The sequence below is a fragment of the Ptychodera flava genome, chromosome 19 (assembly GCF_041260155.1).
Source record: "Ptychodera flava strain L36383 chromosome 19, AS_Pfla_20210202, whole genome shotgun sequence".
Classification (NCBI taxonomy): Eukaryota; Metazoa; Hemichordata; class Enteropneusta; family Ptychoderidae; genus Ptychodera; species Ptychodera flava.
This window is the reverse complement of record NC_091946.1, coordinates 23515521-23534639: the sequence shown is the minus strand read 5'-3', so window position 1 is coordinate 23534639 and position 19119 is coordinate 23515521. Positions and strand designations below refer to the sequence as shown.

General features: G+C 36.1%; 1 protein-coding gene across 1 annotated transcript in view; it reads left to right on the top strand.

The window, feature by feature from the left end:
* LOC139118975 (beta-galactoside alpha-2,6-sialyltransferase 2-like) overlaps positions 1-19119 on the top strand; it is a 68445-nt gene that overhangs the window by 25620 nt on the left and 23706 nt on the right. The window contains exons 2-3 of the mRNA XM_070682574.1: positions 7001-7826; positions 18918-19117. Of these exons, the coding sequence (XP_070538675.1) occupies positions 7199-7826; positions 18918-19117 (828 nt within the window). The 5' untranslated portion in view covers positions 7001-7198. The remainder of the gene's footprint in view (positions 1-7000; positions 7827-18917; positions 19118-19119) is intronic.

The following is a 19119-nucleotide window of genomic DNA, read 5'->3' as shown; positions in this document are numbered from 1 at the left end:
TAAGTGTGTAACGGCTGTGATGTTGACTTAATCAATTAATCCGCTGATACGAACAGCAGATTAGACAGTTGGCAATGTTTGCGGAGCAATAAAAGTGATGTATGCACATATTTGAGAGGAGATATGGACTTGTAGTAAAGAAAGCAGTCAGATTATTTTGAGTCGAAATCTTTATTAGTGGGCCAACAAATTCTTCCTGTGCATCAGTCAAAATAAGTGAACCCCCTACCCATTGCACCAAAAAATTGATGACCCCCCCAAACATTGCTTAAGTAAAGCTGCACACACAAACACACCTGCAGGGGAAGCGATAGAATAAAAAAAATTCTCAGATGTTTTCAAATGACCCCCCTCACAAACTCACAATGTGTTAACGTTCAAATTTCCTCTTCTGACTTGCTATAATTTTGAAACTACCCCTCAAAGGGATCGGACAGAAATTACAGGTGGATCGCAATATTTTTTTCACAAGCGTATGTGTACAAAATTTTGATATTTGGATTTAATTTATAATCAGCTGTTGATAATGTTGATTCACTATACGTGGTAGTCTATGAGAAAACTATGTAATACGTTTTCAATACAAAACTATATATGTGCAATTATAGATATTTGATAATTTACATGAATGTACTTAATTGGAATAGGGTTGTTACAACTTGTATGTGGACAAAAACTTGACTGTAGAATTTCACTAAAAATGTTCATCCACTCTACATTGAGGTCTATGATAAAATTGTGAATAATTTTTTTTTCAATGAAAAACTTGCTATACTTGTGCATACACAGACGTTCAATAATTAACATAACTGTACTTGATTAGAATATGATAGTTAAAGGTACATATTGTGTGTACAAGAAATCTGTTTTTGGAATTTCACTGAAAATGTTCATCCACTATACACGGGAGTCTATGAGGAAACTATGAATATTTTTTTCCAATAAAAAATAGGTAAATCTGTGTATTTACGTACTCTCGATTATTAATATTAATGTACTAGATTATACTAGGGTAGTTGCAAACGGATATGTGTGCAAGAAATTGGATTTTGGAATTTCACCGAAATGTAGAGTCACTATATATGTCAGTCTATGAGGAAATTATGAATCATTTTTTCCAATACAAATCTATCTAAATCTGTGTATTTATAGACATTTGATAATTCATTTTAAAGTACTTAGATTAGGATGGTTAAAGGTTAATATGTGTGCAAGAAATTGGATTTTGGAATTTCACCGAAATGTTGATTGGAGTCTATGAGAAAACTATGAATATTTTTATTACAATGCTAAACTAAATTAATTTGTGCTTTTATAGGTGTTTGACAATTGATACAAATGTACTTGATTCAAACAGGATATTTGAAAGTTCAGATATTTACAACAATTGTGATATTGGAATTTCACCTTAAAGTATAATTTCACTTTTCATGGTGCTAGTAGTCTACGGGTAACTGTTAAATAATTTTGCTGACAAAACTTCCTATATCTGCAATATGTAAGTAATAGGAATTGTTCATTGCGCTCAGTGAGCTCGATTTACAATAAGACAAGCCTCACAGTTGCCAAGACAAGATGTTCATATGACAGATAATTATACTTTTGTTCAGATTTACAGTTAAATGATTTCAGAGAATGAAATCATGCAGTGAATCATTTTCATTTCCCAGAATATTTCTGAACACTGAAACTACTTTTTGACGGGACAAATACTTATGAAAAGTAAGTAACCCCCCCCCCCCCCCCGAGCTGTTTGAAAAATACATGACCCCCCCCCTTGCAGTTTCAAATTTACGGCGAACCCCCCCCCCTTGATTTTGCCAGCCCATCACCGGCCATAATAACTGAACGCTCCCTAAAACAAACGAGCTGGTTTGCTATTATACTGTAGGTCCTACTATATGGCTGTTGTATAGGGGCAACATAGTTTGTAGAATCTTATCCCGCGCTTCTGTTGATTATAACAGGTGTGAACACTGACATTTCTCGTTTTAAGTCGACGTCGACGCCAGAGGTACACTATAGGAGCCAATGTGATCACTCTGTCAATTTGGTGTCAGCCTGTCTGTCTCACTCTGTCAATTTGGTGTCAGCCTGTCTGTCTGTCTTTCCGTCCGTCCATCTGTAAGCCAACTTTGTGGAGCTAATAAATCAAAGCTTATTTCACCAAATCTGATCAGCTTTGGTATAAAGAATGTTTGGGTGATTATCTAGTAGAACTGAGTAGAATTTCAGATTTTGGCTTGCAGAATTACGGGTAACTGTGGGTTTTCGTTAATTTCAAAAATTTTCATCAATGACAGTTATTTTTTATGTTAATTAATTTATACCTTGGTAGGGACAATTCATTTAATAATTGTTCAAATTAGCATAACATTTGCATATGTGTTGTATGTTTTTAAGTATTTTTGGGGGCATTTTTGTCAAAACGTTTCTCTTCTGGAACATCATCAGATATGTTTTGATTTGGATTTTAAGCTTGTTTAACCCTTTCACCACCATGGTTCGTCCCAGATTCATTGTTTTCTATGGTAAAGTTGGACCTGTATACAGGGAACTGGGGGTTAAAGGGTTCAGGATGATCTGATTCACCTATTTCCTCATGATCCAGAAATTTAAATATGGAAACATTTGGGCTAATTTTGTCATTTTGTGTCAAAACGTCACATTTTAAAAAAACTGCTTGAGTAATAGCTTTCAAAGTAATTGACAAGCTCGTAAGAGTGCTTCAGCTTTCAAGTTGAATAGTGAAAAGCGTTATGGCATTTGCACATGCAAATTTTTTAGAGCAGTTTTCTCTTTCTTTTGTCAGAACATATTTTTGTAAAGTGCTAGTCCAACAGCTTTCAAATTTAGTTGACAGGTTCCTAGGCATGTGTGTATTGTGCAAACGTAATTTGCACAATATTGTCTATTCTTTGAGAAAAAGGTCAACATATACCTATATCAGTTATTTCCATATTTGATTTTTTTAAATGCCATGGACTGGTTAAGTTCCAGAAAAAAATCGTTTTCGGTTACAATGTATTCTTTTTTCGTCATCACAGCCATGCGACACGCGTACGGGGGCCATGAAAATCTTTATTTGGTCTATTCTTCTCCTTGGGGTATGTTGAAGTACAAGGCATTAACCATGCCAACATAAAACTTTGTCCAAAATATGACATCATCTTGTTGACAGGTGAATTCTAATCTGGTGTAAACTTCAGTCCACAGACGCAAACACTTTAGTCATGTATGGCTACTGTGAAACAGATGAAGATGAGAAAGTTATAATTGACAAAAGCGTGCCAAGATATTCCTGCACAAATGCCGTATTTTCAAAATCATTCGTATGTGAAAAGATCGATTAATTTGGACGTTAATTGTTCTGTGCACTCCAGTAATCAATGTTTTCCTTGAAGGTAGTTCTAGCACTACAGAATGATCGCAAATTGGAGGTAAAGGTTTAATCCTGTTCGTTAAGGTGTGAATGGGGATGCGATTACAAGCCACACAGAGCCACGAAATATACACTAGCTCTATGATGCATTCGACTGCAACAAATTTAGGGATTGAAGTCATGGATGCTAATAACTCTTTTCGATTGTGTGCCAGTTCGATTTCTTCACTTTATCAAATTGCCAGGCGAGTACGTTCTACATTCTCTGCATGTTGATACGATGCTGAGTTCCCACAGCCATGTAAAAGTCTTCAAGAAAAACTGTATACGTGCCAACCGTAGGCCGTGCGTCGAAAACCTTACTTATGGCCTAAATTTAAGCATTATTCAACTAAATCATTTCCCCAGCCTTTTCAGGGCCACCACACCCTACGAAAGAGAGCTACCGCGAATATGTCGGTCTGTCAGTCTGTCTGAACCGATCAGTCCTGTCTGCACGTATTTTTTAAATGAATAAGCTTTAAATCTTTTCAGTATAGTGTTTTCGATAGACAGGACCATGACACCGCTGCAGTCTCTCTTGCTTGAGAGCTCGACAGGTGAATTGACCGCGTTTAGAAGTTTAGTGTTGTTTTTCAGAACTCGTCTTGACTTTTGATATTTGAATGACGAAATTAATAAATAGATGGTAAATAATATCATTCATTTTGTATTTTCTTATGTGATTTATTTATCTATTGCTTGCTTGTAACAAAACATCGCATTTGGTATAGCAATGGCGGTTTTACATTGAAACAAAGTTACAGTAAATTTTCCCACATATAAAGATAAAATAACGCATAATATAGCTAGATATTTCTTAATACGAGAATTTTCATTTTGTTGCTCATCATGTTTTGTACAACGCTAGTTCAAATGATTGGGTCACAATATGCAGAGAGGCGAGAACGCTAATCGCATTGATATTTCAACAAAACGAAATGTTTTGCCGCCCTCTTGCAAGAGATTGCATGTTGCATTATTGACATTTTACAGATAAGATTACCGTTGCAAGCAGCCAGCAGACATGCGCTATATCGATGCATTTCCTAGCACAGAAAAAATGTATTTCACCAAGCTCATGTAGTCAGAAGTCGTCGCCATTTGGCTTTTCAATTGAATGGAAAAACCAGATATGAACTGAATGGCCTCGCGTGCACATTTTGTAAAGTACTTCTTGGGGTATTGGCTTTTATGAGAAGGAAAATGTGTCAATAGATGACAAAATTTGTTCCCGAATTTCTCAAATCATCTGTGCCGCGCCGTGTAGCAGCAAAATGAGTTCGTGACCTTTGAAGTACGCGTTTCAAAAAATAAATACCCATGGGAACCTGCTCACCACGCCACGCAACTCATGTACAGCTGACTATGGTGCACTTGTCAGGCGATGGTCGATGATTCTGGTTATTGCCTATATTGTCAAGTTCAATGCCTAATTTACGGAAACACGAACTCTGTCCAGTGTATTCGAAGCTCTGCGTACAGGTTGTGCACACGGCCTCTACCACGTGGTGTCATGTGTACAAGCCATCGGCCTACCACCGTACCGTCGGGAAACGCAGACCTATTGTACGCAGGAGCTAGCCTACTGCTGCTGATTTAACATCAATGCCAACATGGAAATCTCATGAAAAATTTGTCATTGTTGGTTCTGTAGCTAATACAATCTTGAAAAGCAACTTAAAAGACACAGACTGTCAATACGTCGCCATAATATTATGCTGATCTCAGCGGAACCATGCCGGAATATAAATTCGCTGACACACACACAAGATTGAAAAGTGTCACTCTACATCTCATTCTCAGAGAAAAATGCATTGATCAACCCGATAATCTAGCTTTTGGTTCGCTATGTCCAGAGTAACCCACACGATTCTTAAAGTCAAACGTCGACACGACGACATCAACAGTCAAACTCAGATTAGCGATCAGCGCGGCCGAGTGACTGAATTCAGAAATCACTTTGTGTAAAATGTTTTAGTATAGCGCCCTCAAACATACTTATTTAGCCTCCCCATAGACTTATACAGGCCACAAATTTTCTTTTACTCATAACTTGATAAATTCGCAAAGCACAACCACCAAAAACTAATCAGTTCTTGCAAATTTGAAGAACAAATTGTGTGCGAAATGTGATCGGAATCTGCCAAGCCGTTTTTGAGATATCGTGCTAACAGACAGACACACAGAAACGCCTAAACCATAACCTGGCTGCGCGCATGCGCACGCGAGGTAAAAACGAAAAACAAAAGCGAGTGAATTCTAGATGAAACTGAGAAGCAGAGAATGGTATGTATGTATGTATGTATGTATGTATGTATGTATGTATGTATGTATGTATGTATGTATGTATGTATGTATGTATGTATGTATGTATGTATGTATGTATGTATGTATGTATGTATGTATGTATGTGTGTTTATGTTTGTATGTGTGTGTGTATGTATGTATGTATGTGTGTATGTATGTATCATGTATGTCTGTATGTATTTATGTATGCATGTATGTATGTCTGTATGTATGTATGTATGTATGTATGTATGTATGTATGTATGTATGTATGTATGTATGTATGTATGTATGTATGTTTGTTGTATGTATCTACATGTATTTATGTATTGTACTTGTCCATCGCCCTTTGTGCTCTAATCATCTGCTGTTATTTCAAAGCTGTAACGCTTGACGTACGGTCACGTGCCCGGGCACTTGTTCAAAAATTCTTTCCCTAGGAAAATAGGTGAGGAAAAAATACCCTCTGACGTCACTTTTTTCCGAACCAGTAGGGACTAGACGTATCTATTTTCTCGTCACGTTACGTGTTATGATGAATCGCATCACGGAATGAGCATCTTGCGTGTTATAATCACATTAAGTTGAGTCCTGACGTTTATTAATAAACCCGCACACGACTACGTGTCCCGAGTCAGCATTGTCTATCTCTTCCGTCGAGTTTCTCTCTACCATTCGACCTTCATGTGCTGTACTTAAAATATCGTATTTATTATGGTTTGAGGGTCAGAATTTATCATATTGAGATATGTCGCAGCAGAATCCATATTGCGATTTTGACACACGCAAAACGAAATGTTGTCGTTTCGTCACCCCTCCCCCTATTCCATTAGGAATTAGGTTTCTATAGTGCGTCAGCTTTAAATGCCCTTACACAGGGGACAACCGTATGGTCATATTAACGACAGGATGTCTGTTTTCTTTCTCCAAAATTTTTCCTACCAGCGAAAATAGCTGGTAAATTTTATGCAATGCTGAAATTATCAAACTTAGAGGACACGATTCGCGTCTGAACAAAGCGCAACGATTTATGCTTCTAAAATATTCCTGAAACTGATTCAGTGAATATATTTTTATTGGGTCAAACTTGGTATTTATACCTAACCACGAAGAGAGAAAAGAACCAGTGCGCTGTTTAGTGACAGAAAATTGTTGATAGGAATATCATAAATTAAAATAAACAGCTGCAGTAGGATATGCTTGTCTTTTTAGATTGTTCTGTGATTTATTGTATCAGAATATGTTCGTTAGGTTTTACTCTCTCTCTTATCATCATTATCTTTTCACCAGGTTGTACTCCGATGGGCGCATAGTCTGTGGTTCGTCCCTGAAAATCGAGTGGCGCACAGTGACATTATGATACCCTTTGTAAAATGACGCCAGTGCTTGATCTATGCCATATTGGTCGGAAGCGACGCATGGAGGATAAAGTCCACTTTTGGGTTGTATCTTTTCTTTTTAGAGAAGCACTGAATTTTCAGATTTGTTATGTTTAGCAATACTGCTTTCCGGTATATGCCTTATGTTCTGCTATGGACCGTGGTGTCCGGGGCACTTTTGTACTACTATCTCACGTTTTCAGGCGCGTTTCGTGTTCCCCATATTCTGTTGACGAGAGCAAACTCCACTTCGGGGAGAACGGCAGCAACGACCCAGACCCCAGCTCATGCCAATCGATCCCTGATGACAACGGTCAACGTGTCCAGTGTGGTGACGCAGATGGCCAAGACACTCCCAAATCATACCGTGACGTCCGCTGTCAACTTTTCAGCTGCTGTTGAGTTCCTACCGGATATGGAAGGGAAGAACATCTCCGCCATATTCTTGGGATACGACCACAAGTTCGACAATTCGGCGATAGCGAAAAAGAACCCATATGGCATCCGGTACAAGGGTAAGAAACGAAAAGGAGGTAAACCACAAGAGATCCTTTGTGCCCTGAAGAAAAATATTATAAAATTCCTCGATCCTGACGCCAGTCCGTATAAGGAAATTGGACTTGGGCGCTACATCACTAATTTGACACTTGCAGACGTGTTTCCAGATTTGTTCAACTCATGTGCGATCGTAGCAAGTTCGAATTTCCTGGTCAACTCAAGCCTAGGTCAAGTAATAGGTGATTATAGTGCTTTATTTAACTAGTATAAGCAAACTTTGTCTATAGCTTTTCATCACTGCTCAGGACAGCCCAACTCGATGCTCCTTCTATGTATCATTAACTGCCGACAGTCGCCGAAAATACCGACAACTCTAACGATTTCGTCGGCTACCTTTTAGAAAATTGATATTCTCTTTTCCCTTCTGGAGAGCTGTGGAAATATATCGCAAATTGTGCAATCAAACCATTCTATGGGCTTTGCTAAACCACAGTTCCTCAACTTGAATGAAAGCAGTAATGGATTGCTAATTTAAAAGAAATTGCCAGATCCTTGTCGCACGACTCATACAAAGTGCCTTCCCCTTCTCAAAAATGCGAACTTAATAAATGACCTCTTCATTTTTTATCCTAAAGTTGGCAATGTCGCTGTTCTGCGCTGTGTACTTATAGTGATTCGTTGATAAACATGAACGCTATAATACACGTTAGGTTTATACCTAAAATCTCAATTTCAAACGTGCATAATGATTATTATTTGAGATTTTCGATTTTATATCAATCGTGGTGTACACTTTTTAGACAAACTATGTAAGTGGCGTGATCTTTCTGGTGCATGGCGAAGGGCAGTGGAGTAGACTAGGCCGTTTATTACTGTACTATTGCATGAGCATTTCAAGCCTTGCTTGCTTTGCATTTTAAACTGCAACTGTTTTACTTACACACCATCATATCATTGTCGCTGTTGAAACTGTCACTCGGGTGTTATTTTTACTAAAGCTAATAGATTATGAACTCGGAACAAACTGAGCTAATACGAACGTTCAGAGTGAACTTTTAGATTATTTCATTATGTTAATGGCTTTTGTTACAAATTGGGTTGATTGTTACAAATAGGTTTGAGTGTCAACCCTATTTGTAACAATCAACCCAATTTGTAACAAAAGTTAACCCCATATAGGTTTAGTATGATTTCGGTCAGAAAACAAGATTTTTAACATTTTTGACCGAAAATGGTGAAAAGTGCCCCAAAACAAACCTTTGGCATGTATCTGCACGACTTGATTATATCTTACGAGTAGGGCTCTTATCCCTAGGAACCTGCACAACGAAATTTAATCTCACGAGCATTTTCGGAAAATGAGTTTCAACAAGGAAACAAAGAAAATTGCCCCCGAACATACTAACATGTATATTTCATCAAGATTTCATCAAATACGGCCAAGTTTCTTTGAAATTTAGGTTTTGTTACAAATAGGGTTGATTGTTACAAATAGGGTTGACACATGTCACCCCTATTTGTAACAATCAACCCTATTTGTAACAAAAGCAGTTTCGGAAAAATGAGTTTTGACAAGAAAAAAAAAGAAAATTGCCCTCAAACATACAAATATGCATATTTTATTAATATTTCAACATATACGGCAAAGTTTTTTGAAAATTAAATTTTGTTACAAATAGGGTTGATTGTTACAAATAGGGTTGACACGTCAACCCTATTTGTAACAATCAACCCAATTTGTAACAAAAGTTAACCCCATATAGGTTTAGTATGATTTCGGTCAGAAAACAAGATTTTTAACATTTTTGACCGAAAATGGTGAAAATTGCCCCAAAACAAACCTTTGGCATGTATCTGCACGACTCGATTATATCTTACGAGTAGGCCTCTTATACTAGGCAACCTGCACAACGAAAGTTAATCTAACGAGCATTTTCGGAAAAATGAGTTTCGACATGGAAAAAATAAAAATTGCCTCAAATCATACTAATATGTATATGTCATCAAGATTTCATCATATACGGCCAAGTTTTTTTTTGAAAATTAGGTTTTGTTTCAAGTTGGTTAACTTTTGTTACAAATAGGGTTGATTGTTCAAATAGGTTGACACGTCAACCTATTTACACGTCACCCTATATAGGGTTGATTGTTACAAATAGGGGTGACATGTGTGTATTACCCCTATTTGTAACAATCAACCCTATTTGTAACAAAATTTAATTTTCAAAAAAACTTTGCCATATATGTTGAAATATTAATAAAATATACATATTTGTATGTTTGAGGGCAATTTTCTTTTTTTTTCCTTGTCAAAACTCATTTTTCCGAAACTGCTTTTGTTACAAATTGGGTTGATTGTTACAAATAGGGGTGACATGTATCACCCCTATTTGTAACAATCAACCCTATTTGTAACAAAATTTAATTTTCAAAAAAACTTTGCCATATATGTTGAAATATTAACAAAATATGCATATTTGTATGTTTGAGGGCAATTTCTTTTTTTTTTTCCTTGTCAAAACTCATTTTTCCGAAACTGCTTTTGTTACAAATTGGGTTGATTGTTACAAATAGGGGTGACATATGTCAACCCTATTTGTAACAATCAACCCTATTTGTAACAAAACCTAAATTTCAAAGAAACTTGGCCGTATTTGATGAAATCTTGATGAAATATACATATTAGTATGTTCGGGGGCAATTTTCTTTGTTTTCCTTGTTGAAACTCATTTTTCCGAAAATGCTCGTGAGATTAAATTTCGTTGTGCAGGTTCCTAGGGATAAGAGCCCTACTCGTAAGATATAATCAAGTCGTGCAGATACATGCCAAAGGTTTGTTTCGGGGCGATTTTCACCATTTTCGGTCAAAAATGTTAAAAATCTTGTTTTCTGACCGAAATCATACTAAACCTATATGGGGTTAACTTTTGTTACAAATTGGGTTGATTGTTACAAATAGGGTTGACGTGTCAACCCTATTTGTAACAATCAACCCTATTTGTAACAAAATTTATACCAACTTGAAACAAAACCTAATTTTCTACAAAACTTGGCCGTATTTGATGAAATCTTGATGAAATGTACATATTAGTATGTTTTGGGGCAATTTTTATTTTTTCCTTGTCGAAACTCATTTTTTCCGAAAATGCTCGTTAGATTAACTTTCGTTGTGCAGGTTGCCTAGTATAAGAGGCCTATTCGTAAGATATAATCAAGTTGTGCAGATAGGTTTGTTTCGGGGCAATTTTCACCAATTTCGGTCAAAAATGTTAAAAATCTTGTTTTCTCGACCGAAATCATACAAAACCTATATTGGGTTAACTTTTGTTACAAATTGGTTGATTGTTACAAATAGGGTTGACGTGTCAACCCTATTTGTAACAATCAACCCTATTTGTAACAATCAACCCTTTTTGTAACAAATTTATACCAACTTGAAACAAAACCTAATTTTCTACAAAAACTTGGCCGTATTTGATGAAATCTTGATGAAATATGCATATTAGTATGGTTTTGGGGCAATTTTTAGCTCCGCTGTCAGCGACGCGGAGCTTATCAAATAGGTTGATTTTCCGTCGTCGTCGTCCATCGGTCGTCGTCGTCGTCGTCGTCGTCCGTCAACAATTGCCTTCTCCTCTGAAACTGCAAGTCCAATTGCTTTGAAATTTTATATGCAGTTCACTTGGGTGACCACACTTAAGTTTGTTCAAGTCGTGGTGAATTTGCATATTTGTATTTTTGGGGCAATTTTTGGTGTTTTTGGTAAAAAAATCTTCTTCTCTGAAACCGCTTGTCCGATTGCTTTGAAATTTGATATGCAGTTTACTTAGGGTGACTTCACTCAGATTTGTTCAAATCGTGGTGAAATTTGCATATTTGTATTTTTAAGGCAATTTTTGTCATTTTTGGTAAAAAAATCTTTAAAAATCTTCTTCTTCAAAACTACCAGTCAGATAGCTTTGATATTTGGTACATATGTCCCTAGGGATGATCTATTTCAGATTTGTTCAAATTGTGCAGAAATATGCAAATTTGCATTTTTAAGGCAATTTTTGCCATTTTTGGTCAAAAAATGTATTTCTCAAAAAGTGCTGGTCTAATAGTTTTGAAATTTGGTATACACGTTTCTATAGATGAACTGAGTAATATATATTGAATTTCTGATGAAATCTGAAATTTTGTATTTTTGGGGCAATTTACGCCATTTTTGGTCAAAAAATGTGTATTTCCAAAACTATTTATCTGATAGCTTTGAAATTTGGTATACAGGTTCCTACAGATAAACTACATGATATTTATTGAAATTGTGATGAAATCTGCAATTTTGTATTTTTGGGGCAATTGTTGCCATTTTTGGTCAAAAAATGTGTATTTCCAAAACTACTCATCTGATAGCTTTGCAATTTGGTATACAGGTTTTTACAGATCACCTGAATGACATTTGTTGAAATTATGATGAAATCTGCAATTTTGTAATTTTGGGGCAATTTTTGCCATTTTTGGTCAAAAAATGTGTTTCTCAAAAATTAGTGGTCTGATAGCTTTGAAATTTGGTATACAGGTTTCTACAGATGAGTTCAGTAATATTTAATGAATTTCTGATGAAATCTGTAATTTTGTATTTTGGGGGCAATTTTTGCCATTTTTGGTCAAAACGTGTATTTCCAAAACTAGTCATCCGATAGCTTTGAAATTTGGTATACAGGTTTCTATAGATGAACTAAATGATATTTATTAAAAAATAATGATGAAATCTGCAATTTTGAATTTTTGGGGCAATTTTTCCCATTTTTGGTCAAAAAATGTGTTTCTCAAAAAAAGTACTGGTCTAACAGCTTTGAAATTTGGTATACAGGTTTCTATATGTGAAGTTATGAACTAAATTTGATCTCTTGAAATTATGATGACATCAGCAATTTCATTTTTCGGGGCAATTGTTGCCATCTTTGGTCAGAAAATTTTATTCTCAAAAAACTACTCATCAGATAGCTTTGGTTGACATGTTCTTAGGGATGATCCGATGTGATATATTCAAAGTATGATGAAATCTTCAACTGTGTATTTTTGCAGCTTATTTTAGCCACTTTTTTCTGGCCTCTGCATTGAGCTATCAAAGATTTCCACCTTCCTAATCAACATGTGTAAAAAATAGTTATTCTCTACATAATACAGCGGAGCTATATCGGCCGCTAGGTCGCTTGTATTTTTTCCTTGTCGAAACTTATTTTTTTCCGAAAATGCTCGTTAGATTACTTTCGTTGTGCAGCTTGCCTAGTATAAGAGGCCTACTCGTAACATATAATCGAGTTGTGCAGATACATGCCAAAGGTTTTTTTCGGGGCAATTTTCCCAATTTCGGTCAAAAATGTTAAAAATCTTGTTTTCTGATCGAAATCATACTAAACCTATATGGGGTTAACTTTTGTTACAAATTGGGTTGATTGTTACAAATAGGGTTGACGTGTCAACCCTATTTGTAACAATCAACCCTATTTGTAACAAAATTTAACCAACTTGTAACAAAACCTAATTTTCCAAAAAACTTGGCCGTATTTGATGAAATCTTGATGAAATATACATATTAGTATGTTTGGGGCAATTTTTATTTTTTCCTTGTCGAAACTCATTTTTTCCGAAAATGCTCGTTAGATTAACTTTCGTTGTGCATGTTGCTATGGATAAGAGGCCTACTCGTAAGATATAATCGAGTTGTGCAGATACATGCCAAAGGTTTGATTCTAGGCAATTTTCACCATTTTCGGTCAAAAATGTTAAAAATCTTATTTTCTCACCGAAATCATACTAAACCTATATGGGGTTTAACTTTTGTTACAAATTGGGTTGATTGTTACATATAGGGTTGACATGTCAACCCTATTTGTAACAATCAACCCTATTTGTAACAATCAACCCTATATGTAACAAAATTTAATAATTTTGTAAAAAAAAACCTAATTTTCAAAAATTGGCCGTATTTGATGAAATCTTGATGAAATATGCGTATTTAGGTCTATATTTTGGGGAAATATGTCGTTTTTCAAAAAATATGTTTTCTAAAATTGCGAGATGGTTTGTTTTGAAATTTGGTATACAGGTTTCTGGAGATAATTCCTTCAAGACGTATTGAATTGTGCTGATCTATGCACGACTCTTTTTTGGCAATTTCGCCATTTTTGCTGAAAAAAACAGGTCAAAAATCTTCTTCTTAGAATCTACTCGTCCAATTGCTTTGACATTTTGTATGAAGGTTCCTTAGAGGTTCCTTGTGGTGACGTTTTACCTAATTTTCAGATAATTCATCACACATACGGCCTTGGCATTTGTTTGGATTCATTTGAACCCTCAATGCCGCTGCTTTAATTATACACTTGTTTTTATTGTAGGCTCTTGTTGGATGTTTCGGCAAAAGGGTTTTTATTGCTTCCCACTTATCAAGTTCTTCCAAATATTTTGACGGGCTTTCTTTTATATCCTTTGTTTTGATATGTGTTGAGCCTAAATGTTGTTGTGAAGATCAAGTCATTTTATGTTGTGAATGTTTGATTGTTTTTTCTATTTACTTTTTTGAGTATGGTTTCTGTTTGTTTATGTTGCCGTGCATATTGTGTCTATCAATTTGCTTGTGAAGAATTCTACTTTTTTCTTGAAATCGATTGGGTATTGCATGTAGGCGAGTATCTAAGAATTTCGCCTTTGATGGGTCCCTTAAAGGTTGTTTTTGGGTGATCCTCTGAGCAGGCATTGGAACGTTCGGTTGGTTTTGCATTTGTTTTAATATCAAGAATGATTTCTTAGTTTTGCTTTGAGCCCTGAAATATTTCAACGTCGGAATATGTTATTTTTTAGGTATTTCTCAACTGTAAATTTAAATGTTGAATGCATTTCCAGTGTCAGTAGTGTCATGAAGTCTACCACCATTTTAATATCCAAATTGAATATTCGTCAGTTTGTATAACCTGCTGTAGGAGATTTTCACTGACAATTAACTGGGAGACAGAGACACAAGGGTAATTTCCCACTCGATGTTGCTGCCGAGCGCTGATGGATAAGTAACCCTATGACCTTTGATGAAGGGATGAGTCAAGTGCATGGCATATTTCGTATCATAAACCTCAAGAGGTAGACTATCATAAACGATGTTATTATCTGCATCGGCCGCACCACTTTTTAGATTCGGAGATTTTCGTTCTGAATACTCTTCAGAATCACGTTTCATCTCTACTTTTTATGTTCATAGGGATCACGATAACATTCAATAAAATTATGATTACTCACTTACCCACCATATGTGTAGTGTCTCACCTATCTGTGCCTGGCTTGGGTTATGAGTAACTCTATGATGGGTCCTTTCTGCCTTAATTCCATGTGGTTTTCGGCTGCTGAAGCTTGATAAAATTATCGATTTTACGGCATTGCCATTGCTGTACGGCATTATTATTGAGGTAATATTGAGAAAAATACGACTGAAGGAGGAAAATATCGAACTCAAGGCCGACGTGATTGAAAGTTTTTAAAATTTAAAGTTTGATGATGATTTAAGTTACTATGAAGCTCCTTTACAGAGGCCGACCAAAGTCTCGGTGGCCTGCAGATGGATAGGATAGGCAAAAAAAAAAGTTGTCGTGTTCCGATAACCCGACCTACCCTATTTTTTTGCCTGCGACCCAAAACTTTTTAGCGCAACGTAAACACGGAAGTAACAAAAGACAGAAAACCCCCGTAAAATCACGTGTTCGTCACCTGATATTTGATTTTTGCTTGGGACGTCGGCGTCTTTTATGTATTTAGTCCTTTAATATGTATGATACGCTTTTTCTGGAAATGTTGTGGTAAGTATTAGATCGCCCTGGACCCCTGAAAAGTGCATTTTTAAAAGAAAATATAGGGGAAAAAACCAGCCGACCTACCTGCCCTGTTTTGAAACCATGTTATTGGAAGAGCAAAATTTTTATGTTTGGTTTTACGAATTACAAATAGCGTTAACTTTTGATACAAATAGGGTTAGTATGACTTCTGTCAGAAAAGAAGATTTGTTTTGCATTTTAGACCAAAATTAGTGACTGATGCCCCCAACCAAATTTGGCATGTACTGAAAAACATGATTACCTGTTAGATGGAGGCCTATATCCCTAAAATCTGCGAACCGAAAAATTTATCTAATGAGTAGTTAAATGAGTTTCGACATGGAAAACAAAGAAAATTGCCCCCGAAAATACTAGTATGTATATTTCATCAAGATTTCATCAAATACGGCCGAGTTTTTTTGAAAATTAGCTTTTGTCACAAATTGGTTAAACTTTGTTACAAATAGGGTTGATTGTTACAATAGGGTTGATTGTTACAAATAGGGTTGACACGTCAACCCTATTTGTAACAATCAACCCAATTTGTAACAAAATTTAACCCAATATAGGTTTGTATGATTTCGGTCAGAAAACAAGATTTTTAACATTTTTGACCGAAATTGATGAAAATTGCCCTGAAACAAACTTTTGGCATGTATCTGCACGACTTGATTATATTTCATGAGTAGGCCTCTTATCCCTAGCAACCTGCACAAAGAAATTTTATCTACTGAGTAGTTTAAGAAAAAATGAGTTTCGACAAGGAAAAAACAAAGAAAATTGCCCCCGAACATACTAATATGTATATTTCATCAAGATTTCATCAAATACGGCCAAGTTTTTTTGAAAATTAGCTTTTGTCACAAATTGGTTAAACTTTGTTACAAATAGGGTTGATTGTTACAAAGGGTTTATTGTTACAATTTGTAACAAAAGTTAACCCAATATAGGTTTAGTATGATTTCGGTCAGAAAACAAGATTTTTAACATTTTTGACCGAAATTGGTGAAAATTGCCCCGAAACAAACCTATCTGCACAACTCGATTATATCTTACGAGTAGGCCTCTTATACTAGGCAACCTGCACAACGAAAGTTAATCTAACGGCATTTTCGGAAAAAATAAGTTTCGACAAGGAAAAAATAAAAATTGCCCCAAAACATACTAATATGTATATTTCATCAAGATTTCATCAAATACGGCCAAGTTTTGTAGAAAATTAGGTTTTGTTTCAAGTTGGTTAAATTTTGTTACAAATAGGGTTGATTGTTACAAATAGGGTTGACACGTCAACCCTATTTGTAACAATCAACCCAATTTGTAACAAAAGTTAACCCCATATAGGTTTAGTATGATTTCGGTCAGAAAACAAGATTTTTAACATTTTTGACCGAAAATGGTGAAAATTGCCCCGAAAAAACCTTTGGCATGTATCTGCACGACTTGATTATATCTTACGAGTAGGGCTCTTATCCCTAGGAACCTGCACAACGAAATTTAATCTCACGAGCATTTTCGGAAAAATGAGTTTCGACAAGGAAAAGATAAAAATTGCCCAAAAACATACTAATATGTATATTTCCTCAAGATTTCATCAAATACGGCCAAAGGTTTTGTTACAAATAGGGTTGATTGCTACAAATAGGGTTGACACATGTCACCCCTATTTGTAACAATCAACCCAATTTGTAACAAAAGCAGTTTCGGAAAAATGAGTTTTGACAAGGGAAAAAAAAGAAAATTGCCCTCAAACATACAAATATGCATATTTTATTAATATTTCAACATATACGGCAAAGTTTTTTTGAAAATTAAATTTTGTTACAAATAGGGTTGATTGTTACAAATAGGGTTATACAACGTCAACCCTATTTGTAACAATCAACCCAATTTGTAACAAAAGTTAACCCCATATAGGTTTAGTATGATTTCGGTCAGAAAACAAGATTTTTAACATTTTTGTCCAAAATGGTGAAATTGCCCCAAAACAAACCTTTGGCATGTATCTGCACGACTTGATTATATCTTACGAGTAGGGCTCTTATCCCTAGGAACCTGCACAACGAAATTTAATCTCACGAGCATTTTCGGAAAAATGAGTTTCAACAAGGAAAACAAAAAAATTGCCCCCGAACATACAATATGTATATTTCATCAAGATTTCATCAAATACGGCCAATTTCTTTGAAATTTAGGTTTTGTTACAAATAGGGTTGATTGTTACAAATAGGGTTGACACATGTCACCCCTATTTGTAACAATCAACCCTATTTGTAACAAAAGCAGTTTCGGAAAAATGAGTTTTGACAAGGAAAAAAAAAATTGCCCTCAAACATACAAATATGCATATTTTATTAATATTTCAACATATACGGCAAAGTTTTTTTGAAAATTAAATTTTGTTACAAATAGGGTTGATTGTTACAATAGGGGTAATACAGGGGCAACCTTCTCCAAGACCCCATCCCCTTCCGACCACTAGGCGGTTGGGCCAGTCACTTGCATTGGGGGGCTTCCACTTCAAAACTTAGTGAAACCCCCGGCTGTTAGCACAGAATCGCATGCTCATAAAAAAGTAAAGGTACACGGAAACCAATGGCGATATTAGTGCGACCGCCACCCTCTCACCAAATCTCATCATACGCGTTAAATCGAGTTTTTCGAAATCTGCCCCGAAGCTCAGATGGCAAATACGACAGCATGTGTATTGTTGATTTTACTGGTGCCTATATTGTCCAGAGACTGGTCACAAGTCTGTCAAAAGTTGGCTCATTCGAAGGAAATATTAGCGCTTTACACACTGTACAACCACCGACAATGTAATGAAAGACCAAAATACATGCAACTCGGTATAATCCATAAACATTTGTCGATATAGAATTTTATTATACACCTACTGCCGTACCTATGAAGTTTGACCGTCCAATAACTTTCCGTATTTTGTATAGTACGCGGAGTCCCGAATACGGGAGACGCGCGACGCGAATTTTCAGGGGTTTGTAGCAATTTTATTTCAACAATCGCGCGCGTTCCACTCATATCGCGTGTGCCGCATCCCTCAAAATTTACCATAGAATTAGTTTATACGAACGATTAATGGAGGGAGGTGTATAATAATAGGGTTATACACAAAATACGGCCCTGTATGGACTCGGGCTCAGTGAGTGACGTATTGGACTCGCCTTCGGCTCGTCCAATACGTCACTCAATGAGCCCTCGTCCATACAGGGCCGTATTTTGTGAATAACCCTATAATATATCGATCGAAAAATGTAGAATAATCTTGACATGACGAAAACATGCAGGTTTATTTCTGATAATCCTAGAGCGAACACAAATACTGAGGTATTATCAAGTAAAAAGTGGTATTTGCAGCCTTGCAGGTCGATGGACGAAACAGGCATGAGAGAATGTGAAAGAACACAACTTTTTCAGTAGAAAATGACAATAAAAATACTTTCCTATTTATCTAAATTGTTCCCACAGACAAGAACCACGCAGTTTTCCGTTTTAACAGTGCTCCTTTGAAAGGCTACGAAAAAGACGTTGGGACGAGGACAACTGTCCGCATCATCAACACCCCTGTACTGGGACGTGTCAAATCCAAAAACTACACGAACAGCATGTTCCACCAGGGGGTGTTTTTCCTATGGAGGACTGGCCCGTATAACGGTAACCTGTATCGAGT